Genomic DNA, 26,801 nt, shown 5'->3' on the forward strand with positions numbered 1-26,801 from the left:
CATGACAGGGAGACATAGTGGAGTGGTAACACGCGTGCAAGCAGTTGCTTCCGACGCCACTTGGATACACTGCAGCATCCACAAGAGGCTCTTGCTGCCAAGGGAATGCCTGACAGCTTGAAAGACGTTTTGGACACTACAGTGAAAATGGTTAACTTTGTTAAAGCAAGGCCCCTGACCTCTCGTGTATTTTCTGCATTATGCAATGATATGGGCAGCGACCATGTAACACTTTTACAACAAACGGAAGTGCGCTGGTTATCAAGGGGCAAAGTATTGACCCGTTTTTTTGAATTGAGAGACGAGCTTAAAGTTCTCTTTACTGACCATCATTTTCACTTGTCTGACCGCTTGCATGATGACAAGTTTCTCACACGACTGGCCAATCTGGGTGATGTTTTTTCTCACCTGAATGATCTGAATCTAGGATTATAGGGACTATATTCAATGTGCGGGACAAAATTGAGGCTATGATTAAGAAGTTAGAGCTCTTCTCTGTCTGCATTAACAAGGACAACACACAGGTCTTTCCATCATTGTATGATTTTTTGTGTGCAAATGAACTCTTACGGACAATGTCAAATGTGATATAGCGAAGCACCTGAGTGAGTTGAGTGTGCAATTACACAGGTACTTTACCGAAACGGTCGACACAAACAACTGGATTCGTTATCCCTTTCATGCCCTGCCTTCAGTCCACTTACCCATATCTGAACAAGAGAGCCTCATCGAAATTGCAACAAGTGGTTCTGTGAAAATTTGAATTTAATCAGAAGCCACTGCCAGATTCCTGGATTGGGCTGCGCTCAGAGCATCCTGCCTTGGCAAATCGCGCTGTTAAGACACTGATGCCCTTTGCAACCACATACCTATGTGAGAGTGGATTCTCGGCCCTCACTAGCATGAAAACTAAATACAGGCACAGACTGTGTGTGGTAAATGATTTAAGACTGAGACTCTCTCCAATACAACCCAACATTGCAGAGTTATGTGCATCCTTTCAAGCACACCCTTCTCATTAACTTGTGGTCAGTTATTCACAATTTTCGATGCACAAATAAGGTTTTATATGTAAGATGGTTAAATAAAGAGCAAAATTATTGATTAGTATTATTATATTATTATTTGTGCCCTGGTCCTATATGAGCTCTTTGTCACTTCCCACGAGCCCGGGTTGTGACAAAAACAAATTCTTATGTTTAATAAATGTATCGTATAGTGTGTGTGTGTGGCCAAGGTTACAATGATGGCAAAAAAACTACATTTGAGAGCGTGCTGATCCTGGTGCTAGAGGGGAGGGGGTACGCAGCTGGAGGTTGAATGTTTGAAGGGGTACGGGACTATAAAAAGTTTGGGAATCACTGTATTATGGTAAGCACCGCCCACCCATCTGTCTCCCACCCTCGGAGCATCCTTTTCCAGAAGGAGGGTCTCATGGAGCATAATCACGTCTGTGTGTTTTTGTTTAAGAAAATTCAATACCTTTCGTCTTTTTAGAATATGAACCTAATCCGTTCACATTCCACAACGTCATTTTAATCACATTGGACATGTCTGAAAGGTTGTAAATATACTATTACCAAAACACGACGACTATTAAAGTATTTTAAATCAATGCCATTCGGATAGACTTTGCTTTTGAATCGAAGAAAGTGAACGACTGGTAGTGCACCCCACATAGAACATTAAACTTCCGATAGAACAAATACAGTGCCTTGCGAAAGTATTCGGCCCCCTTGAACTTTTCAACCTTTTGCCACATTTCAGGCTTCAAACATAAAGACATAAAACTGTAATTTTTTGTAAAGAATCAACAACAAGTGGGACACAATCATGAAGTGGAACGAAATTTATTGGATATTTCAAACTTTTTTAACAAATAAAAAACTGAAAAATTGGGCGTGCAAAATTATTCAGCCCCCTTAAGTTAATACTTTGTAGCGCCACGATTACAGCTGTAAGTCGCTTGGGGTATGTCTCTATCAGTTTTGCACATCGAGAGACTGACATTTTTGGCCATTCCTCCTTGCAAAACAGCTCGAGCTCAGTGAGGTTGGATGGAGAGCGTTTGTGAACAGCAGTTTTGAGTTCTTTCCACAGATTCTCGATTGGATTCAGGTCTGGACTTTGACTTGGCCATTCTAACACCTGGATATGTTTATTTGTGAACCATTCCATTGTAGATTTTGCTTTATGTTTTGGATCATTGTCTTGTTGGAAGACAAATCTCCGTCCCAGTCCAGGTCTTTTGCAGACTCCATCAGGTTTTCTTCCAGAATGGTCCTGTATTTGGCTCCATCCATCTTCCCATCAATTTTAACCATCTTCCCTGCCCCTGCTGAAGAAAAGCAGGCCCAAACCATGATGCTTCCACCACCATGTTTGACAGTGGGGATGGTGTGTTCAGGGTGATGAGCTGTGTTGCTTTTACGCCAAACATAACGTTTGGCATTGTTGCCAAAAAGTTCGATTTTGGTTTCATCTGACCAGAGCACCTTCTTCCACATGTTTGGTGTGTCTCCCAGGTGGCTAGTGGCAAACTTTAAACAACACTTTTTATGGATATCTTTAAGAAATGGCTTTCTTCTTGCCACTCTTCCATAAAGGCCAGATTTGTGCAGTATACGACTGATTGTTGTCCTATGGACAGAGTCTCCCACCTCAGCTGTAGATCTCTGCAGTTCATCCAGAGTGATCATGGGCCTCTTGGCTGCATCTCTGATCAGTCTTCTCCTTGTATGAGCTGAAAGTTTAGAGGGACGGCCGGGTCTTCGTAGATTTGCAGTGGTCAGATACTCCTTCCATTTCAATATTATCGCTTGCACAGTGCTCCTTGGGATGTTTAAAGCTTGGGAAATCTTTTTGTATCCAAATCCGGCTTTAAACTTCTCCACAACAGTATCTCGGACCTGCCTGGTGTGTTCCTTGTTCTTCATGATGCTCTCTGCGCTTTAAACAGACCTCTGAGACTATCACAGAGCAGGTGCATTTATACGGAGACTTGATTACACACAGGTGGATTCTATTTATCATCATTAGTCATTTAGGGCAACATTGGATCATTCATAGATCCTCACTGAACTTCTGGAGAGAGTTTGCTGCACTGAAAGTAAAGGGGCTGAATAATTTTGCACGGCCAATTTTTCAGTTTTTTATTTGTTAAAAAAGTTTGAAATATCCAATAAATTTCGTTCCACTTCATAATTGTGTCCCACTTGTTGTTGATTCTTCACAAAAAATTACAGTTTTATATCTTTATGTTTGAAGCCTGAAATGTGGCAAAAGGTCGAAAAGTTCAAGGGGGCCGAATACTTTCGCAAGGCACTGTATGTCATCAACATATCCCAAACCCACGTGATACAAAACAAATGTAAAAATCGCCCTCCCCTAAACCAGGCCTTCATCCGTGTCTGAAGTGTCCCGAGGACTTCCCAGCACTGACGCTCCAACCAGAATAAGGACGTTTTACCAACGCCAAATACAGGCATGACCATATACATTTTGATATGACAGCGATGACATGTCATAGAAATGACATGGATCAACCAAAAACATTGGACATAAAGACAGGCTGCTCATTATACTCCCAAAAAGAGATTATCTTTCTCATGAACTGTCTAATTCCATGAGGCAGGAATGTAAGCAGAGGACCAACACCAAAGGGTGACCGATATAGGTCATAATAATGATAAATAAGCCAACTAACACTTTGGGTTGTGCCCATCATGGCATGAACATGCGAGTGAAGAAAAAAAAGGAAATGTTTATCCCTACTATGACCATAAAACAAATGATATGCTTGGCCTAGATTCCTGCTCAATCTAGTATTATAATGATATCAACTGTAAACCAGAAAGATAAATTGTAGGCAGCATTCACAGCATAAACACTCAGTGAGACTATTACTCAAAACATAGGAAGTTCTATCAGCTTAGAGAAAACTGGTAGTTAATCCCTGTTGAACCACCGCCATCATGGGGATCTTCCATAGCCTACCACGCTACTCAGATCGTTCGGCCTCATTGATGTCCGCGACACACTTCTGTGCCTCTTTTGGATCTGTGAAACGACGTAGTGATCCTCTCACAGTAACCCAGAACACGGCAGGGTGTTGCAAGGAGTATTTCAGTCCCCGTTTCATGCACATATGTCTCACCTCCGTGAACGCTTTTCTCTTGTCCTGAACCTCCTTGGAGAAGTCAGGGAAAAACTCCACCTTTGTCCCTTTCCAGTGAAAAGTCCTAAGTTCTTTTGCTCTGCGCCGGACCTTGTCTTTCTCACAATCCACTGTATTTATGTGGATTTCGGGAACCCCTCTGATCTTGAAGTGTGTTTCTTCGACTGTAATTTTCTATTTATTTGAGGCTTTGAGAAAATATCTTTATGTGTTATTAGATGCGTAAAAAAATATGTATTACTCATTGGGGAATGGTATTTTTGGATCAACTTGGCTGCAAATATTCATATGTCTTGATTGCAGTATGCCGTGACACGAACCAGACGTTCTTTGTTGTGCACTTGATGTTTAGTTTGCCTTTTTATTTTCTTGTGGCTTACCCTTCGTTTGTCTTTCACAGGGACATGCGGAACAACATCATCAGCCTTATCGAACCGGGGGCTTTTCTTGGATTGCTCGCACTCAAAAGACTGTGAGTATTATCAATATCACCATCAGCAATCAATCATTTTCATTTTAATCAAATTTGTCATTTTCTTGGCAGATGGACGAGTCATGGGCTGAACGGTTTTAAACATGCGTCTAAGCCGATCCTCTATTGCTCAACATCAGATGAATTATACAGCATCCATAACGCACCATGTCCAAAACTGTTGTATAAAAGAAAGAAAAAAACAACACACTGTTGTATATGCTCCCACAATGCAACATTTCGACCGAACGGTCTTTGCCAGGTTTTGACAATACTCTTGGCCCTATCTGTTGTTTCTGGTATAGAGGCAATTGCTAACTCTCTGTGTCTAGCCTATCCAGTCTATATAAGCGACTGCTGTAAACGCTCAGACACACTGGTAGGATTGTCAAACGTTTGCCTGGCAACAGTACTTAGCGCCCTTGAACAGAGTGTCGGCAGTCGATCACTTGTGTGTTCATACAGCAAAGTCGTCAGCCACTCGCCCTTTGTTAAAATACTCCAAACCAGAAGGTGGCAGTAGCTTTGTTTGGCAATGCATATCCGTGGGTATTGCTAATGGTCTAGATTCCAAGCTGTCTTCGATTTTAATTGTTATTTTGTAAAAAGTCCTTATTATATTAGCCAGATGGCCACAGCTAGATCACTACCTAGCAAGATGACAAAGAAACAATTTAATTCACGCTCCATTATCCCAGACTGCCAGTGGCAGCCAAGAGCCAAATGTTTAGCTAACAAGCTAATGTTAGCATATACGTTAGCTAGCACAGCATAGCTGGCTAGCTAAGGACACTGCACTAACTCGGCAGCTAACACAGGCAGCTGATCATGGAAACTAGCTAATCCATTGTGATTTAATTATAATGTCAATTCTAGATACAGTGGTTATCTAGCTTGGATGAAGTATTTAGTGTTTTGTGCATTGCGTCTGTGCACTTAGCTAGCTACCATCCCATAGCCTACATTGCATATGAAGTGTGACTGTCACCCGTGGATGTGCGGAGAAAATCCCCCTTTTATTTTGCTCTCCCACGTGGGGGTTCGTGCTCTCTGATTGGCTCAAAGTAAAGTTGTTGGCCACTGACGAGCATTGTGATTTTCCAAGTAAAATCGGTACGTTTGTTGCTACCGGGTCGGCAGGTACCGCTTTTGTTCTAGCAAGAGAAGGAACGGCCTCCAACTGTGATAGACTGCCGATAGGTACTTATCAGCAGTGCGATTCTCTGTGTGTTTTAATGCTTCAAGCAATGTTCTATTCAGTTCTCCAGCCCACTTGGGCCCTTGCCAGGGACCACTTGAGACTGCATGAGGCCCTATCTACATTCACACATTCATGGAAAGGGGAATGGATGGGCATGTGCGTGGGTCTGTGTGTCTGTGCTAGAGAGAGCGCGTATGAGTGTGTTTGTGCCTGTGCACTCTTCTGAGTGTTTGTGTGTCTCTGTCTGTGTGTGTGTGCGCCATGGTGTATTGCAATCATCTTATACCTGCCGGTCCTTGCCAACATAAACTATAGTTTGGATGCTAGTGCGGAGCTGTGAGTGAGACAGGAAGGTTGTCATCGCCTTGGCTTGGGCAGAGCTTCATTTCCCCTTGTCAAGTCTCAACCATTTTACAACCAACTGTAGAATTATATTCCCTAAACTTATAGCTAACTGTATTTCTCTCAGCTAACCTATAAATCATTCAGCCAACAGCTATTTCATCTTGCATGCTCCTATATAACACAATGTCAACGTTGGGTCGAAATGAATTGATCAGAAACACTGGATATCCACTGATTATCAATGCATCAATATAATGTGTTTATGGTCAGAAGACACAGCAGTCTTTGCACATAATTAAACATGTTTGGCAGTGGAAATATACTGCACAGACAGGTTGTCAGGAGGTGGTTAAATCATTCATTTGCTCCCGTCTCTGGCTGCGTCTCCAACATATCGCTTACAACATATTCCTCAACTAGCAAAAGTGCGAAAGGAGTAGGTGAGGTAAAAGGAGACTTGAACTTGGGCCTGGTGCTGTAAACAGAAGCCCTGTGGTGACTGCTGGCACGCAGTGCACCTACCCTCCAGCCCGCCCTCTTCTGCTTCTGGAAAAGGGTGATGGAGTTAATTGACAGGGAGGACATGAAAATACACGCTCCCTCTCTCTTCCAATGCAGTCAGTAGCAAAGGCGCCCGACAAAGACTCAGTGTTCTCTCTCTCTTAGCCTCAGCCAATCTTTAATTTCTCCCATCTGTCCCTGTACCTCACTTCAAAGAGCCTAATTAGATTTTCGCTCGTTTTTAAGACTCTAGCGACTTGGCCAAACCGAGGCTGCTTGCCTCTTTTATTCGTCTTGTCGGAGAGAGGAGAGCGATGTCAGACTTGACATTTTTCTTGAAGTTTCTCTTGAAGAAACAGACAAGTTCAATGCATGCTACAATGTATTACTTCACCCCTTTTCATTGTCATCGTTTGTAATGAATCGAAACGAAGGCCAATGTCCATTCCAGTGTACATTGTTAGGAAATGTTATCCTATTTCAACCCAGCTGGACACTGACGGATACGAGCTGCAACTGATCCGCTCCCACTGTAGTAAATAAAAAGCAAACGTTTTGAGGGTTGCTTTGGACACGTCATGGGACAAACATCTGATCTGGGATCAGTCACATGGTGCCTGGTCCCAGCTGTTTGGGGATGACTGGCTAGGGGTGGTGGAGTAGATACTGTAATACCCTGGGGTGAGAGAGCCCAAGGGGAGGCTAGCTCCAACCCTGTTTTACCACCTGATACAGCTAGTCAAGGTCCTGATGTGCAGAAAGTAGGTCTAGACTCAGGTGTGACGTGTCCATATATCAGCTGCATTCAGCTAAATGTATACTTTGTCAATAGAGCCGTAAGATGCCTGTGACGTGACAAAGCACATTTTTGCTGGATGCAACCCATTCATGTATCTCTGGGGTGAAGTTTCCCCTATCTGCAGATCTAGGATCAGCCTCCCTTCCCCCAATCCTGACGTTAAACGTTAGTGGGGGAAATGGAAAATGGACCCAAGATCAGTGTCTAGGGGCAAGTTCAAGCTACAACCCCCTACTGGACTCTCCAGGGCCTTACCACCCGGCGGCAACCGCTACATTCCACCAACAGCTGAACAGTCACTGACCCTGTCTTGTTACTTACACACCAGTCTATTTTTGTATCTGCTCATATCACAACAGACCGCTTGCTCTGGGTCTGCTGTAATGTTGAGCGCTGCTGCTACTTTCATGGACAGACCACAAGCTTAAAAAAACAACATTTTTTTGGGGGATGATGGTGGCTATGATTATAGGTGACCATGTCGACAGTGTAATTTGTGAGAGATGGACATTTTCACCTTATGTGGGCTGCTTTGACGTCACACTGCACTCCCAACTGCAAAGCACTGGACCATGTCTAGTGCTGTGTCATGGCAGCATTGGCAGGGTGGGAGTTTATCCCTTTAGCTAAGGGAGTTCCACCCCTGTAGGTGATCCTCCTCAGACACGGGATGCCAGCATGACTTCTTGGCAGCCCCTGAAAGGTTTTTCCCAGGCCAGGCGGAACTAACCACCCCACTCAGTAAATTCCCCAGCTGCCACCCTCCCTAGGAACCACAACAATAATTAGACCAACACCAGGATGTTTACGTAATGCTCTCCACACTTATTTTCTAAGCATTTAAGTGTCTGATGCTGCCCTGGCATTAGGCCTTGGGCTAGGGTTGTAGCTTGCAGCTAGCAGGGTCTAGTTTGTAGGGTATTGTGAGGCCTCTTCTGGCCGTTCCAATGTTACACTTGAGTCATTTGTTTACGTTAGGGTCGTTTAGCAGATGCGTTTTATCCAGCTGTAACTGCTTGCATATACACCCACAACCTTGATTTTATACATGGTTGTTTCGAACTGCTTTCCTACATCATTTCTTCTAGTTTGAACTATCTTTGAGTTGATCAAAATCATATTTTCACAAGGTTGACTAAATAAAATCCTTGCCCAAACATGGTTTCTTCAAAGATCGATAATACTGCCTGATGTTTGGCAGACACTCTGTGTCAGGTCCTGGTGAAAAAGACACACTTTGATGTGTATGACATCAATCATAATACATTAATTTCAACTAGTATAGTGTGTTACTAACAGCTTTGATGTGAAAGCCGCCTCGGGGCGAACACAGACATCGTCTCAAATCACCTTGAAAAGTTGTAAAACTGACAGACCTGGATTTTTCAATCCCTGCCTCTGCCCCAACCTGTCTCTGCGAATGACATCACCAATCTGGTAATTGAGTTGACAGTTTTCTCCACTTTTTGATTTGTTGAGCTACAATGTGGATTTATTAGAATTTGCTGAGTCACCACATGATGTCAATTGACTCTAGTCATGAATTTCATGCTGTTTGTACAATTTGCGATGGCATGTTATGTTTCTTAGACTATTGCTGCTGTTTGACTTGAGTAAATCAGGACGGAATATAACCAGAATCTCCATTTCTTTTGCTTTCTCCAGAGACCTGTCCAACAATCGCATTGGCTGCCTCAACATGGACATATTCAAAGGCCTCACAAGTCTAGTTCGACTGTAAGTAGTAGTTATTTTTCCTTTATTACTTTGTTTAAATACACCAGATCCATAGTATTATTTTTCTTTGAAAACTGTTTGCATTTTCCCCCTATCCATTCTAAAAATAAGTAATTGATAAGGACATTCATGTGAAAGTGACATATCTGGCTCCAACGCCCTAATAGTAATTGCCCTGCTCAGAAAATGGTGGCAGCCAGGTGCTGTGATATTAGCATAATACCCATGGTTCCCCCACGGGTCTCAGTGCCACAGCTGCAACACATTATTCCATGTCCTTTTCCCTACGATGCAAAGGTGAGGATTAAGATATTCCTGGACATCTCAGTGGAGTTGCCAATGACAGGTTGTGTTTGGGTCCTGATTGTGTGATGTGACAGATTGGCATACTTGATTTGATTTGTTATAGATGATTGATAGCCTTCATCTTGTCCTTTAAGAAACCTTTCAGGAAACATGTTTTCATCGCTGGCCCAAGGGACGTTTGACAGCTTGGCGTCATTGAAGACTTTGTAAGTATGCTTTAGAGTTAAGGCACTGCAACGCTAGTCCATGACACCCTGTGGCAGTGTAGTGGGTTTTCTATCCGGGCTACTTTAAAGAGTGTAGTACAATACCCTGTTGTAGAAATGCACCAATAAGTGCAATCTGTAACTTTTATTTCCTGGTTCGCAACTCAAGGTACTGCAAACACATTCAGCCAAGAAGCAAAACAAAGATTCAAATGGTTCCATCCACCAAGGGCCTAACCCTCAGTTTAGAAACAATAAAAAGGAGATAAGAAGAATACAGCATAGAAAGTAGGTTATCGAACGGGGGATCGAACGGGACAATCACTTTTGACTGGAAATGAAACTGAAAGTAATGCTCCTTTTTTAACTCTGTCTGTCCCCACGTTACCTCAGGGAGTTCCAGACGTCGTACCTGCTGTGCGACTGCAACCTGCTTTGGCTGCTGCACTGGATCAAAGACAACAACGTGGGGGTGAAGGACACCAGCTGCTCATACCCCCGCTCCCTGCAGGGCCAGCTCATCACCTCCACCAAGCCTGAGCTGTTCACCTGTGGTAAGGATACACACACACACACACACACACACACACACCTGGTCCTACAACTACTCATCACCTTAAAGCCCTTAAGCTCCACGTACATACAAAGTTTTGTGAGAACACACACACACACACACACACATTCCTGTTACTCCCTACACCTTACATCACCTTGTTCAAACCAGAGCTCCTAGTAAGAGACTACCTTTTGATGTGTACACACACATCTTCAAACTCTAGCACAGTCACGCATAACCACGCCCACACGTCTGATCTCCTCACTTCGACCTCACATGAACACACTTTTACATGCCATCAGTCGTTAGCACGCTGTCGTCCAAGACAGATAAACAGAATAGATGGACGTACAACTTCTAGCATTTGGCTCTGCACTCTATTTTGAGTTCATAATCACCTTTATTCGCCAAGTAGCTGCCTTTACACATGCTCAGATTGTAGAGACAGAATACAGACAACGGAGTTCACATACATTATATACAAATAGGTAGAGTGAGTATAGAGCTATTAGAATTTTTTATTTTTTATTTAACCTTTATTTAACTAGGCAAGTCAGTTAAGAACAAGTTCTTATTTACAATGACGGCCTACCAATTGTGCTGGGCCAATTGCTGGGCCAATTGTGCGCCACCCTATGGGACTCACGGCCGGATGTGATGCATAGAGGGCATAGTCCTTTAGTTGCTGGTGTTTTTGGGGAATGGGAGTTGGGAGTCGTCCAATGGCACAGGCGATAAGGGAAGGGCCAGCAGTACGGAGCACTGCAGTGTTTTGTTTGTGCTTGCCCTGTCTTATCAGTTTGGCACTCTTCACTGCACGGGTTAGGAAATACGTGACACAGCTTTCACAAGTGGAGACACATGACTGAGTGACAAATAGGTACCAACGTTTGACTATTGAAGGGATCCCCTTTTTATTTTATTTCACATTTATTTAACCAGGTAGGCCAGTTGAGAACAAGTTCTCATTTACAACTGCGATCTGGCCAAGATTATAAAGCAAAGCAGTGCGACGCAAACAACAACACAGTGTTACACATGGGATAAACAAACGTACAGTCAATAACACAATAGAAAAAGTCTATGTACAGTGTGTGCAAATGTAATAAGATTAGGGAGGTAAGGCAATAAATAATTACAATTTAACATTAACACTGGAGTGATTGATGTGCAGATGATGTGCAAGTAGAGATACTGGGGTGCAAAAGAGCAAAAAACTAAAAACAATATGGGGATGAGGTAGTTGGGTGTACTATTTACAGATGGGCTTCACTTCGCCCGTGGCTTCACCCCTGAGGAGAAGAATTAAGTTGTGAACAAATAACTTGAATTAACCCAATCCTACCCAGACATGCAGTCTAGAGAGAGAGAGACACACACACACACACACACACACACACACATTGAAAAAGGTCTACACAAATGCACAACAATGTAACCCCCATACTCCCCTACCCTCCAGATGCACCCCTGGAACTGCCTTCCTTCCAGCTGACTCCGTCCCAGCGTCAGATCGTGTTCCAGGGCGACAGCCTGCCCTTCCAGTGCCAGGCCTCGTTCGTGGCGGAGGACATGCAGGTGCTGTGGTACCAGGACGGCCGCATAGTGGAGCCCGATGCAGCCCAGGGCATCTTCATCGAGAAGAGCATGGTACAGAACTGCTCCCTCATCGCCAGGTAAGGGGGACGGTACTGGTGGGCGGGTGGGTGTATAGATAGACAGTGGTAATGAGAACGGCACCCTTAGATGAATACAGTGGTTCCCCCCCAAGGTTTCTTCCTCCAGGGAGTTTTTCCTCACCACTGCTGCTGCTTGGAGGTTAAGGCAAGGTAACTGTCAAGCACTTGCTGACAAATGGTATTGTTAAAAGGGCTATGTAAATAGGATTTGATTGATTGTTTCCACAAAGCACAAGTGACCTAACCCTCTTTAAATCAGCTAAGCAGTAGGCCACAAGAGACAGCTGGGGTACCACTTTTGGACTGGAAATGAAAATGACAGATTGTGCATTTAAACATCTGATGCAAATGGTGCCTCTCGTCATTCATGGTTAAAACGGTCTACTCTCTCTTTCCGTCTTCGGCAGTAATGTTTGATTTACTTGTTCCCCTCTGTTCCTTACTCAGTGCGTTGACCATCTCCAACATCCAGCCTGCTTCAACTGGGTACTGGGAGTGTCGCGTCAGGACCAGCCGAGGGAACACCACCCGTACCGTCCACATTGTGGTTCTGGAGAGCTCCGCCAAGTACTGCCCACCCGACAGGGTGTCCAACAACAAGGGAGACTTCAGGTGAGGGGGTGCTACTTTCACCATCACATTTTACGCTAGACTAGGTTATTATTAGTCGGTATTCTGTCTGTGAAATTTTTCAGGTAAATGTTTGTAGTTGTATTAATCTATCTTATGAATCGAATATATTAATCTATTGTATTAATATATATCTATTGTCTTATTTAAATCCGGTATTTGTTTCATTTTAATAGGCTTGTTGAGGTAAACAAGTTTGTACCAGACAGTTATTTTTGGAACAAACTCAGCTCTGTGGCACCACCTAGTGGCTGAATACTAGACTTGTTGTTAGTAGTCAAATCTGGGTCATATTTATTAGGCACCAACCTTACTAACCTGAACTTCCAATAGTTTCGTTTGTACACTGTTTTGGTATGTTTTGCCACGGTGTGCACTAATGAATACGAACCAGTTGAGTGACTGGCAAAAGCATTTCATCCATTGAGTGAATAAGTAGTACTGGGCAGGAACTTAAGCTCTCCACAGTTTTCAATGATGATGTTGAGCTCAGTAAACCGCTGTTGCGGATAAGTAATCACATGTTCCTGGAACACATCATGTGAATCATGCCACCGCATTGTGGCAAACCCACCCTTCTGAGACGACACTCACTCTCTCTCTGTCCCTCTTTCTATCTATATACTATGTCTCTCTCTCTCTCTGTCCCTCTCTTTCTATCTACTGTATCTATCGCTCCCCTCTTTTTCTCTTTTTTTTTCTCTCTCGATCCCCCCCAACCTCTCAGATGGCCTCGTACCCTAGCAGGCATCACAGCCTACCTGCCCTGCAACAAGCTGGCGTCGGGCACGGGAATCTACTCTGGCTCGGTGGGTGAGGAGCGGCGTGCGTGGCGGCGTTGTGACCGTGGGGGCCTGTGGGCCGAGGACGACTACTTCCGCTGCCAGTACCAGAAAGACGTAACTCGCTTCCTCTACATCATCAACCAGGTGACCATGACACTCTGTCTGACCATGTTTGATTTGCTCTCTTTGTCTGTCTTGTCTTTTCTTTCTTCAACTTGTTGTATATCTCCCGCCTAGTCTTCCCTCTTGATTTGTTCATTTTCTCTTTCTTTCTTTCTTTCTTTTGCCAGTGTTGTCATTCTTTTTCTCTTCCTACACTCAAGTGTTGTTTTTTGAAGCGTTCACCCTTGTGTACAGTCCTTCTAAACCTCTCTGTTTCTCTGTGTTCCAGATGCCTCTGAACATGACCAACGCGGTGATCACGGCCCGCCAGCTGCTCGTCTACACATTCGAGGCTGCAAACTTCTCAGACAAGATGGACGTCATCTTCGTGGCCGAGATGATCGAGAAGTTTGGCAAGTTTGCCGAGAAGTACAAGGAGGTGAGTCCCGCTTCAGTCCCCCAGTCCCACCTTGTACCTCCTTTATGGATGAATAAGATGTTCATATAAAGAAGCAGACACACACACACACACACACACACACACACACACACACACACACACACACACACACACACACACACACACTCAGAGAGGACAGTAACATGCACGGCCTCAGGCATAAGTGTAATGAGAGGAAATGGGATCAGAACCAAAATAAACGTTATAAATAGAGCTAGGTAGTTGTATTTTTTAAGTGTGTCTTTACTGTGTGTGCAAGTGAGAGAGGTGCGAACACGCCAAACAGTGTATGCATCTCCAGCTTACTGCTGATACTTGGGCCCTTTATGTTATTCCGCTCTTCATAGTTGATACAGAGCAACCCTGTCCTGTTTAAATCTACAGAGGAATCGTAATGAAAGCGAATAAGCTAGGATCTGGAACGGGGGAGTTTTCCTGTCGAGCTGTGGGGAATTGCAAAGCAAGGCCGGGTCAGGTTTCTTTGTCTGTTGGGTTTCACACCTGGCAGTTTGCACTCATTGGGGAAGGCTTTGAATGTTGCACCTGGGCTGCGTTTCAAACTCGTAAAAGACACACCATCGTCCACTTACCCTTGCCTTAACCTCTATGGGCTAGGTGGGACGCTAGCGTCCCCCCCGTGGTGCACTCCATCAAGAGCAGGTGCATTTCAAGAGCGGCAAATTTGAATCCAAATAAATGTCAAAATTCAAATTTTTCAAACATACAACTAGTTTACACCCTTTGAAAGATAAACATCTCCTTAATCTAACCACGTTTTACGATTTCAAAAAGGTTTTACGGCGAAAGCATAAATTTAGAGTATGTTAGGACAGTACATTTACAAGAGTTGTGTGTAATGTTTTGTCAATTCAAAGACAGGGTCACCAAAACCATAAAACCAGCTAAAATGATGCACTAACCTTTTACAATCTCCATCAGATGACACTCCTAGGACATTATGTTAGACAATGCATGCATTTTTAGTTCTATCAAGTTCATATTTATATCCAAAAACAGCGTTTTACTATGGCATTGATGTTGAGGAAATCGTTTCCCTCCAATAACCGGCAGTCAAGTCAACACCACAAATTAAATAATTAAAATTAGAAAACATTGGTAAAATATTATATTGTCATTTAAAGAATTATAGATTTACATCTCTTGAACGCAATCAACTTGCCAGATTTAAAAATAACCTTACTGGGAAATCACACTTTGCAATAATCTGAGCACTGCGCCCAGAAAAATACGCGTTGCGATACAGACTAGACGTCATGTTGGGGAGATCTAAAATCGAAAATACTATGTAAATAATCCATTACCTTTGATTCTCTTCATCAGATGTCACTTCCAGGTATCACAGGTCCATAACAAATGTAGTTTTGTTCAAAAAAGCTCATCATTTATGTCCAAAAATCTCCGTCTTGTTAGCACATGATCTAAGCCAGCCGGACTTCTCGTCATGAACGAGGGGAAAAAATATATTTACGTTCGTTCAAACATGTCAAACGTTGTATAGCATAAATCATTAGGGCCTTTTTTAACCAGAACATGAATAATATTCAAGGTGGACGAATGCATACTCTTTTATAACGTATTGTAACGAGGGTACCCAACATGAACTCGCACGCCAGGTGTGTAATGGGCCATCATCGTTCCATGGCTCTTGTTCGGTCAGATCTCCCTCCAGAAGACTCAAAACACTTTGTAAAGGCTGGTGACATCTAGTGGAAGCAATAGGAAGTGCCAAAATATTCCTCAGCCCCTGTGTTTTTCAATGGGATAGGTTTAAAGGTAATACAACACATCAGGTATCCACTTCCTGTCAGAAAATGTCTCAGGGTTTTGCCTGCCAAATGAGTTCTGTTATACTCACAGACACCATTCAAACAGTTTTAGAAACTTTAGAGTGTTTTCTATCCATATATAATAAGTATATGCATATTCTAGTTACTGGGTAGGATTAGTAACCAGATTAAATCGGGTACATTTTTTTTATCCAGCCGTGCAAATACTGCCCCCTAGCCCTAACAGGTTAAGCTCTTGGGGGAATCCCAGCAGCCATATTTGTTGTCGGTCCAAATGATTAGCCAAGCAAGGGAAGTTTGCAATGTAAGCACCTTAGCCCTGTTTTTTAATGGAGTTAACGAGTGTACAATTATGTTCACATCGGGGCTTGAAACGCCCCATAATTCAATTCGCGATGATTGTACATCCGCGAAGAAAAGTATCGCCAAAACTTAAAACGTCAATATGGAGATGTCAACATACAAGTGTAAGTAAAAACAAATCTAAAGAAGTTAGAAATTGTGCTACTAATGCACATGATGGCACAAACACGTCTCGTAAAAGTAATGATGGCATTGTTTGGAAATTGTAGAAATAAAACATTTTCCTTCTTTGGAAGTTCCAGCTAGGCAGGCTAACGTTGGTTAGATAATTCATTTGCTAGCGATCGTACAGTAGGCGTATATTAATAATCATATAGTTAAGATAAGTCAACATGCAATCATAGTTGACTGTAGCGCATATAACGCACCCACAAGCTACCGGTGGCTGAAAACACAATCATGACGGGATTAACGAGTGACGAATTTCCAGGCAAGGGCGGTCCATTTACAAATCATTCCTTCCTCCCTCGCCCTGCAAGTGTATACTCGTTAGACATCATGAAACGTCATCAGAAGTGTCCACTTAATTTGAGGGCTGAAGGGATAGGGTGTGTCTGTTATGTGTTTGGAACGCAGCCCTGGTCTAGAGCCCTGTGCCCTCCGTAAGAGCTGAGAGGAACCCGAAGGCTCAAATTCAGATGTTTCCTGTGCGATGACAATAAAGACTACATTGATTGTTGGATAAAAAAAAACAAGGCACTCTATTGTTTCGATTGACAAGGCCCGTGTATGTGTGTGCCTCTGTCTGGCCCTGCGTGTATTTGCAGGTAACCGTGTATAGTTCTGTGGTTTCTTGGTGTGTGTGTGTGTTAACCCTGTTCCGTCTGTCTCAGTTGGGGGATGTGATGGTGGACATCTCCAGTAATCTGATGCACGCTGATGAGCGGGTGTTGCGGCTGGCTCAGCGCGAGGCCAGGGCCTGCTCCCGCATCGTGGAGTGTCTCCAGAGGATCTCTGTACACCAGCTAGCCAGCGGAACCCAGGCCTACTCCACCGTAAGATCGCGCCAGATCATGAGATCCCATTACCAAATCCTAAACGGCATCGGGGTGTAAATGCATTGTCGTTGGGAGATGGCGTTTTGCATGTGTGTTTATACTATTGGAATTTAAAAGTACATTTGATTGTTGTTTATTTGACCTCATGCGTATTTTTCCTTTTCTCGTATTCCTATCATTTGTTCCCAGAATTCCCATAACATCGCCCTGGAGGCCCACGCCATCAAGGCGAGCAGCTTCAATGGCATGACCTGCACACTGTTCCAGAAGCTGATGCCTGAACGCATTGCTCTCCGAGACCTGGGCCCACGCATCGACCTGGACGGCAACCCTGACCGCCAGCTCAGCTTCAAGTGTAACGTCACCAGCACCATGTCCGGCCTCTCTCTTAAGGTCAGTACCCAGGAATGACCGTAGGCGAGGCAATCAATCCAATGTGTAGAAACAAAAACGTTTTTACATCAGCACTTGTCACAAAGTGCTTATAAAGTAGCCTAGACTGCAAAGAGCAAGCAGCAGCAGTCATCGGAACAGGTCCCCTTAGCCTTAACAATATATAGACTGAAAATGATGCATAAGTCATTTAAGATATCGCCATCATTGCCCCTTGAAATGTTTTATCAAAATGAGGTGTGTTGTCTTGAGGTTCACCCATACAGTGAGGGAAAAAAGTATTTGATCCCCTGCTGATTTTGTACGTTTGCCCACTGACAAAGAAATTATTAGTCTATAATTTTAATGGTAGGTTTATTTGAACAGTGAGAGACAGAATAACAACAAAACAATCCAGAAAAACGCATGTCAAAAATGTTATAAATTGATTTGCATTTTAATGAGGGAAATAAGTATCTGACCCCCTCTCAATCAGAAAGATTTCTGGCTCCCAGGTGTCTTTTATACAGGTAACGAGCTGAGATTAGGAGCACACTCTTAAAGGGAGTGCTCCTAATCTCAGCTTGTTACCTGTATAAAAGACACCTGTCCACAGAAGCAGTCAATCAATCAGATTCCAAACTCTCCACCATGGCCAAGACCAAAGAGCTCTCCAAGGATGTCAGGGACAAGATTGTAGACCTACACAAGGCTGGAATGGGCTACAAGACCATCGCCAAACAGCTTGGTGAGAAGGTGACAACAGTTGGTGCGATTATTCGCAAATGGAAGAAACACAAAAGAACTGTCAATCTCCCTCGGCCTGGGGCTCCCTGCAAGATCTCACCTCGTGGAGTTGCAATGATCATGAGAACGGTGGGGAATCAGCCCAGAACTACACGGGAGGATCTTTGTCAATGATCTCAAGGCAGCTGGGACCATAGCCACCAAGAAAACAATTGGTAACACACTACGCCGTGAAGGACAGAAATCCTGCAGCGCCCACAAGGTCCCCCTTCTCAAGAAAGCACATATACATGCCCATCTGAAGTTTGCCAATGAACATCTGAATGATTCAGAGGACAACCGGGTGAAAGTGTTGTGGTCAGTTTTTCTGCTAAGGGGACAGGACAACTTCACCGCATCAAAGGGACGATGGACGGGGCCATGTACCGTCAAATCTTGGGTGAGAACCTCCTTCCCTCAGCCAGGGCATTGAAAATGGGTTGTGGATGGGTATTCCAGCATGACAATGACCCAAAACACACGGTCAAGGCAACAAAGGAGTGGCTCAAGAAGAAGCACATTATGGTCCTGGAGTGGCCTAGCCAGTCTCCAGACCTTAATCCCATAGAACATTTGTGGAGGGAGATGAAGGTTCGAGTTGCCAAACGTCAACCTCGAAACCTTAATGACTTGGAGAAGATCGGCAAAGAGGAGTGGGACAAAATCCCTCCTGAGATGTGTGCAAACCTGGTGGCCAACTACAAGAAACGTCTGATCTCTGTGATTGCCAACAAGGGTTTTGCAGAGGGGTCAAATACTTATTTCCCTCATTAAAATGCAAATCATTTTATAACATTTTTGACATGCGTTTTTCTGGATTAGTTTGATGTTATTCTGTCTCTCACTGTTCAAATAAACCTACCATTAAAATGATAGACAGATCATTTCTTTGTCAGTGGGCAAATGTACAAAATCAGCAGGGGATCAAATACTTTTTTCCCTCAGTGTAGCACAAACCAAAGAACAGCTTTCCATATAACCATGTCTTTTCTAAGTAAATGCCAATTAAACAATGAACTGTAGACTAAAACGTTAACCAGAATCCCACATTATGCTGTACACTCAATCATACTTTTTTTTATCTCTATGGGACTAAATAAAGGATAAATAAAATGAAAGAATAAATCCTCTCTTTTTCTCTACCTAGAACACCATAGTGGAGGCGTCCCTGCAGCTCCCCCCATCTTTGTTCTCTCAGTACCTGGGCCAGGCCGACGACAACGTCTACAAGCTTCACCTGTTGGCCTTCCGCAACGGCAAGCTCTTCCCCTCCACGGGCAACTCCACCCTGCTGGCTGACGGGGGGAAGAAGAGGAACGTGGCCACCCCCGTTCTCCTGGCCAAGATTGGTGAGTCCGACATGCACTCCACTGTACCACTAAAGTAATAGATGGGTTTTGTTCAAGATATTGTTGTGACTTGTTTTAAGAGGGAATTTTGTGGTTTGGGCAAAGACTTTTGATTTAGGGATCCATCTGTAATACTGGGCAAGTCAGTTAAGAACTAATTCTTCTTTACAGTGACGGTCTAGGAACAGTGGGTTAACTGCCTTGTTCAGGGGCAGAAGGACCAATTTTTACCTTGTCAGCTCGGGAATTTGATCTAGCAAACTTTCGGTTACTGGCTCAACGCTCTAACCACTAGGATACCTGTCGCCCTTTTGTCTTACATTGGATTTTAGAAAAGGTAGCTAAAAAAAATGACCAATAAATAAAGGAACCAGGATATGTTTTGAAGACTAACACCTCTCTGTCTTTTTTCCCTCACGCTCTACTCATCTCTCTCTCGCTCTCTCTCTCTGCCTCTGATTGGTCAGAGGGTTTCCAGCTGCGCGGACTGCGTGTCCCGGTGAACGCCACGCTGCGGAGGTTTGCCCGTGGCTCGGACGCCGTGCCCGCCTGCTGGAACTTCAGCCTGCTGGGCGGGCAGGGTGGCTGGCAGAGCGAGGGCTGCCGTGTCCTGCGGCACCATGACAACTTCACCACGCTCTCCTGTGACTCGCTCAGCAACTACGCTGTGCTCATGGTGGGTGGCCAGGGGTTTCATGGCCTTTTAAACTCAATGAACAAATGTGACTTCGGGAGACAACATAAGGCTGTTTCCAACATTAAGGCTGTTTTCCTCAGTAAATGCAGTACGGTTCTTCTTTTGTTTTCTTGCCATGATGCTTCTGAGTATTTAGGATACTGATATCGTGACAACCGCAACTTTTTGTTGTTGAGACATTAGCCTTTTCAAGACGAGCTCAACATCTCTTTTCGGTTCACACGTTCTATAAAAACTACCTGTTTAGTTTTGGCCCAACCAATTGACAATCTCCTGAGTTGACGAAGTTGGCTCATACCTTTTCTTCAGGGTTAATTTGTTATTGTATGACACATTGTCTAAAGTGATGACATTCTAACATTTTGATGTGTGTATCCCACAGGATCTTACTGGGGTGGAATATTTCTCTCCCAGCATTGAGCCTCTCCACCCAGTCCTCTACGCCACAGCTATCGTCCTCCTGCTCTGTCTTCTGGCCATCATCATCAGCTACGTCTACCACCACAGGTAACAGCTCTACCTGCTAGTAGAATCTAATACAGTGTATTCCTAGTGCCTAAGATACCAAGTACCCATCTTACTAGTAGTACGGTATCTAATATTACCAAATGATGGACTGTGACTCGCTTTCGGGTCGCAGCACAAGATTCGAGGCCAGAATGTTTCTTATTTGGTGGGTGACAATCCAAGGAAGTTTGGGAACCAATACTGTCCAGTCTCCACTAATATGTTCACCACTCCACAAGCACATCTCTACCACTCCGAACTCGTAACAGATTTTGAATGAATCAAACATACGAATGAATAGACATGATATTTTATTCCCTGATATTTTTTTGCTCAATCTCACCATGCCAATTCTGTGTGGTTGTGTGTCCAGGTCTGTCCGGATCAGCCGTAAGTTCTGGCACATGCTGGTCAACCTCTGCTTCCACATCTTCCTCACCTGCGGCGTCTTCGTGGGTGGCATCAACCAGACGCGTTACGCCAGCGTGTGCCAAGCTGTGAGTATTCCCCCCTACCCCCCACCATAACCCCCTGGTGTGCCAGCCTATCTGCCTACCAACCTGCCAGCCAGACTGCCAACCCGCCTTCCCTTGCCAAAAGCATCTCACAATTATATGGGGATCTCAAGATGTTGTGGAGGAGGCAAATATGCCTTTGGCAACATAGTGTGATTCCTGATTCTCCACTGTTTTCCCCAAGGTGTACACTCTCTGTTTCCACCGTTAAATCCATGAGAAGGGTGGAGAAACGGGACTACTTCAGCTGAAGGCAGTGTAGCACCCCCTGCTGATTTGCACTGGGTTCTTTAATTTATTCATTGTCCTTAACACAAAGCCCAGCTGGTAGAGAACATCTTGGAAAATAACGGTTTGCCACCTAGAATAAAGGATATCCTACAGCTAGGCTCTACTTTGTCAAGGAACTTTACAAACTGAAAATTAGTACAATAACATTTTATGAAGTGAGTTTTCACAATGCGTAGTATTTTGCTCATAAATTATTAGTGAAGCATCTATGTAGTGCTTATGTAGAATTTGTGAATGCTCTATAAAGCCTTTATATAGTCCAGGCAATATGTGAACAAATCTTGAACTTTTTCATAAAATCATGATACTTGGTACACTCATACAGTTTGGCACATTGAACATTCTCATAATGAAGTTGTTTGTTTAAAGTGGAATCTTGAGCGTGACTGAGCCCGGTGGTGATTTCTATTCAGGTGGGCATCGTTCTGCACTACTCGACCCTGGCCACAGCTCTGTGGGTGGGCGTGACGGCACGCAACATCTACAAGCAAGTGACCCGCAAGGCCAAGCACTACGAAGAGCTAGACGAGCCCCCGCCCCCTCCCCGACCCATGCTGAGGTAAAATACTACAGTTCCCACAATGCACAGTTATGAAAAGGTTTGGTCATTATAGCGAGTCAGACTAACTGTTTAGTGTGTGGACGAGGATCAGTTGAAATGCTGTACAATCACATTTTGCGTTTCTCTCCCTTTACAAGGAGCTGCTAATATGTGTAATGTGTATTATGTATCTTCTAGAAATATAGCTGTGACCACATGGTGTCAGTACAGAGGCCTGAAGCACACATGCCACCTCTGCAACCAACTCACCACCAATTTGATCCCAAGCAGGTCCTACTAAGCTCTTTTTCCGCTACCTTTTCCTACCAGGTTCTACCTAATAGGCGGAGGGATACCGATCATCGTCTGTGGCATAACCGCAGCCGCCAACATCAAGAACTACGGTAGCCAGACCAACGCACCATAGTAAGTAGTGCCAATTTACCGTCACATTGTATGGAAACCAATTAGTTCTTCTACTATAGTGTGTGTTTATGGAATTTGTTATGTTTTATGTTGACAGAAGGCTTTGTGTATATATAAAACTAGACCCAAGAGAAATCGCTTTTTGTTTTCGACTGGCCAGAATGCGTGTGTGCGTGGCTTTATGTAAAAAACAAATATTTTGTGGGCGTAGGACAAGTTCTGAGTCCCTGTGATGTTCCGAGAGCCCGATTGGGGAGCGCTATTTATAGTGTGTGTCTCGGCACCTCACGTCTGCTGCCGTTTTCCTAGTCTGTCGGTCTCTCTTTCTTCTCATTCTCCCTCTCTCTGTTCATGTTCTCGCTTCTCTCTTTCTGTCTCTCTCTCGCTCTTTCTTTCCCTCTCCATTTCTCCCCCTCTTTTATTCTCACACTTTATGGTGGCAGCTGTTTGGGTTGCAATTTGGAAATCTGGGCCTTTATTTGTCTGAAGTCTTTGGAGTTTAATTAATTTGCAGCTACTGAGACGAATGGAACCCGCCCCGTGGAATATTCCGGAACAGATACTCTATTCCCGCTTTTCACATTTTCAAAGAGAATCAATGCGTGCGTGTGTGTTTTTAAAAAACTTGATTTAATGAGCTAAGGGTTGAGTCAAACACAAAAACAATGTGGTTTGTGGACCACTTGAATGGGTGACACTTGACTCATCGGGCAAAGATTTGTCATGTCATACTTGTCTTATGGCTTCATTGCCAACATATGTTTTTACTGAATGCAGCTGATATATCGTCACATCTGCACAATACATTTGTGTGTATGATATTGTGCGTGTGTACCACATTTACATAAATATTTACTGTATGTTTGTACTTATGCCTTCCCCTTCTGTCGTCTCCTCAGTTGCTGGATGGCGTGGGAGCCCAGCCTGGGGGCCTTCTACGGCCCCGTCGGCTTCATCGTCTTCGTGGACTGCATGTACTTCCTTAGTATCCTCCTCCAGCTGCGCCGCCACCCCGAGCGCCGCTACGAACTTAAGGAACCCGCCGAGGAGCAACAGAGGCTGGCGGTAGCGGGCAGCGATGCCGGAGACATCCCGGCCACACTCCTCCAGCCCCACGACGCCTCGTCCTCTACGGTGTCGGCTCCCCATGCCGTGTCCCTGTCAGCGCTGGAGAACGAGCATACGTTTGCGCTGCAGCTCCTGGGCGCGGCGGTTGCTCTGGGGCTCTACGCGTCGCTGTGGGTGTTTGGCGCCATGGCCGTGTCCCAGGAGAGGCCGGCCGACCTGGTGTTCTCCTGCCTGTTTGGCATTGCGGCGCTGGCTCTGGGTGGCTTTTTGATGGCACACCACTGCGTCAACCGCCAGGACATGAGGCGCCACTGGGCCCAGGCCTGTTGCCCCGAGAGACGGGCCTACTCGGCGCAGGAGGACGCCCTGCTGCCGCTGCCGGGGGCATCCACGGCGTCTGCGGCTGGGTCGGTTGGTAGGGGTAATGACGATGCGGCCAAGTGTGCCCACAGCAGCGCAGAGTCATCCTGCACCAATAAGAGTGGCCCCAGTGTGCGAAACTCCACCCAGGGAAGTAAACTGACCAATCTGCATGCAGAGGCAGCGCAGAACAAATCCTTGCCCCTACTAGCCCTGCCCGCCAATGGGGCAGCCATGCTGGACAACAGCCTGACGGAGCACTCGGTGGACAACGAGATCAAGATGCACGTGGCGCCCGTGGAGGTGCAGTTCCGGCCCAACAACAACAATCCTGCCGCCAACGGACCCACAGGCCGGCATCACAAGAACAGGGCGCGGGCCCACCGGGCCAGCCGACTCACGGTGCTGCGCGAGTACGCCTATGACGTGCCCACCAGCGTGGACGGCAGCGTGCAGAGCGGCCCCCACAGACGGCATCGCCACGAACACCACGACAGTCAGCAGGCGCGGTGCAGCCGACGGGCAGTCTACATGGCCTACAGGGAGCGCCACCAGAGCCAGACGCAACAGGACAGCAGCGACGCAAGCACGTCCCTGCCCCGACGCTCGCGCTACACCGACAAGGGTGGGGGCAGCACTAGCGCCCTAGGCAACGGGGCTATCGGAGTAGTGGGAAGTGTAGGATCAACAGTAGGAACAGGTGGAGAAGGGGAGGGGGCTGGGACTTCTGCGTCTGTTACGAGTAAAGACAGTAGTAGCATAAAGCAGCCCAATAACACAGAGCTGGTGGACGGCCAGCCCAAGTCGTACGGGCTCAACCTGGCTACACAAAACGGCACGCTCAAAAACAATGGGCAGATCATGCCTGTAATCAACACAGAGAGCTCGTGCTCAGCCAACATAAAAACTGGACTATGGAAACACGAGACTACTGTGTAGTGTGTTTTCTGCACCAAAGACTGCATGTCATGTGCGCGCTCCCTTCAACTGTGAAATCTTTGTTTCTATCATAGTTTTTTTTTTAATGGTACAAATGTTTCAAAAAAATTGTTATTGAAAAAAATATATCTTCAAAATAGTCACCCTATTTTGAGTTTGTGAAAGTGTGTGTTTTGGATGCCACTGGTCTGTCTCTGTAGAAGACATTTTGTAAATGGTTTATATTTATATCATGTAATCCTAATGAAATGAGTTTTGGACGTGAAACTGCATGTTCTGTGCCGTTGCCTAGTGCGTATCCACTGGGCTGGTTCTTTTTTATTTTCTAGTTTGTTTCAGTCTAATAAACCAAACGTTTCTAATTCCATTCACGTAATTGAAAGTTTCTTATTCCCTTTTTCTCGGCTGACCTTTACTCCGACATATGTCGAGAGGAGTGCAAAGGTGAGTCCAAGCATCTTGGTTTTCAAAAGATCTCTCGCTCTCGGGAGCTACCCTGACAAGTTTGTAATTGGGGTTTTGGTGAACTGTGTCCTCTTCTTTTTACACTCACCTGGAGAGTCAATTCTTTAATTGTGGTTGAGGTCTTAGTCTGGATCTAATTATTATATTTTTTTCAGCCCCGGAAGTTTCCAGGGGCCCACTGGTAACGCCTGAGGTAATTGACAGCTGATTCTCAGGGCGGTGTCCGTGTCACTGTCGACAATGAGAGGAAGGGATCATTAATGCAGTGCATCTTCACCTTCATACCTCTCCTCTCCTAGCAGACCATCAGCGCTATTCACAGCTATAAATTCCTGTTAGGAAAGAGTCAGTAGGTGGGACAGGAGCATGATTCGACAACTGAGCAGTACCTTTGCAACGCAATGTGTTGGAGAGAGACAGATTGCCATCCTTTAGTCTGTTAGGTGAATCCTATTGTCGTCTATTGATATCAGCGATGGTCCTAATCCATTGATTAGTAATTCCCCTGGGGGGCCTAAGGGCAATCCAACCAGGGGGATCTGCCTTAAATGTTGACATTTGTTTGACGTACTGCGTCCGTTACTTATCAACCTGTCCGTTTCTGAGCTGTTGTGTGAAGGTCATGTGATGTTGAAAGCGATTCATTAAAAACATATTGACTATCTGTAACTGTCCCAGTCACAAAGGACACGGCAAAGAAAGTAAAGCCATCACTCTGCTTTTCTGCTAATGATGTATTATAAAGCATATTTCAGGCGGGCAGCGATATATTACCCAGCCATCTTGGAAATGACAAACCGTAATAAGACCTTTGAATAATGTATTGAGCAATTATGTCTTGATTAGTGTTGGCTTCAGTGATTCCCTCCAGTCAGGAGAGTGAACCTCAAATAATGACTGAGGTTTCAAGGAGTCGATCCCATCTCTTAGAAAGTTCACTTGAGGTTGACACTTCTGTTTACTCTCTGGATCAAGTCAACTAACAGGCTGATTCAATCTGCCTTGAAATCATGGCAATCACCTCCTTGGGCAAAAATGGATGAATTAAAGATCAGATATTAAGTCGGGTGCTTTCCCAAATGTGTGTTTAGAACTCAAAGGGTATCCATTTCTTCCAGGACTCGACAGTAATATAAAAAAAAAAAAAAGGGGTTGAGAAACTTTAAATGTTGACTGCCATATTGAGATGTATAAAATGATATAATTTATTTTCCCCCATTGAGTATCCTAAGAGCGTGACCAGACGAGTGATGCATCTCTTACATCTTTTACAATGCCTGGAAGAAGCATCTGGCTTTGTTGTGGGAACTTGCCAGGGGAATAAAAATGGATACCTAATACAAAGTCAGGCCATCTGTGC

The 26,801-nt window shown here is 44.7% G+C and overlaps 1 protein-coding gene across 1 annotated transcript in view; it reads left to right on the forward strand.

Annotated features, from left to right (window-relative positions):
- LOC106608615 (adhesion G protein-coupled receptor A3) overlaps window positions 1-25,343 on the forward strand; it is a 67,794-nt gene extending 42,451 nt beyond the window's left edge. Inside the window, exons 3-19 of the mRNA XM_014206657.2 lie at window positions 4,578-4,649; window positions 9,161-9,232; window positions 9,673-9,744; window positions 10,138-10,298; window positions 11,763-11,976; window positions 12,427-12,591; window positions 13,337-13,538; window positions 13,786-13,935; window positions 16,961-17,122; window positions 17,315-17,518; window positions 19,431-19,632; window positions 20,100-20,308; window positions 20,712-20,836; window positions 21,210-21,333; window positions 22,056-22,201; window positions 22,514-22,609; window positions 23,509-25,343. Coding sequence (XP_014062132.2) covers window positions 4,578-4,649; window positions 9,161-9,232; window positions 9,673-9,744; window positions 10,138-10,298; window positions 11,763-11,976; window positions 12,427-12,591; window positions 13,337-13,538; window positions 13,786-13,935; window positions 16,961-17,122; window positions 17,315-17,518; window positions 19,431-19,632; window positions 20,100-20,308; window positions 20,712-20,836; window positions 21,210-21,333; window positions 22,056-22,201; window positions 22,514-22,609; window positions 23,509-24,976 — 3,844 coding nt within the window. The 3' untranslated portion in view covers window positions 24,977-25,343. The remainder of the gene's footprint in view (window positions 1-4,577; window positions 4,650-9,160; window positions 9,233-9,672; window positions 9,745-10,137; window positions 10,299-11,762; window positions 11,977-12,426; window positions 12,592-13,336; window positions 13,539-13,785; window positions 13,936-16,960; window positions 17,123-17,314; window positions 17,519-19,430; window positions 19,633-20,099; window positions 20,309-20,711; window positions 20,837-21,209; window positions 21,334-22,055; window positions 22,202-22,513; window positions 22,610-23,508) is intronic.
- Window positions 25,344-26,801: the final 1,458 nt, after the last annotated feature.

Source organism: Salmo salar, chromosome ssa07 (genome assembly GCF_905237065.1).
Source record: "Salmo salar chromosome ssa07, Ssal_v3.1, whole genome shotgun sequence".
NCBI classification, from domain to species: Eukaryota; Metazoa; Chordata; class Actinopteri; order Salmoniformes; family Salmonidae; genus Salmo; species Salmo salar.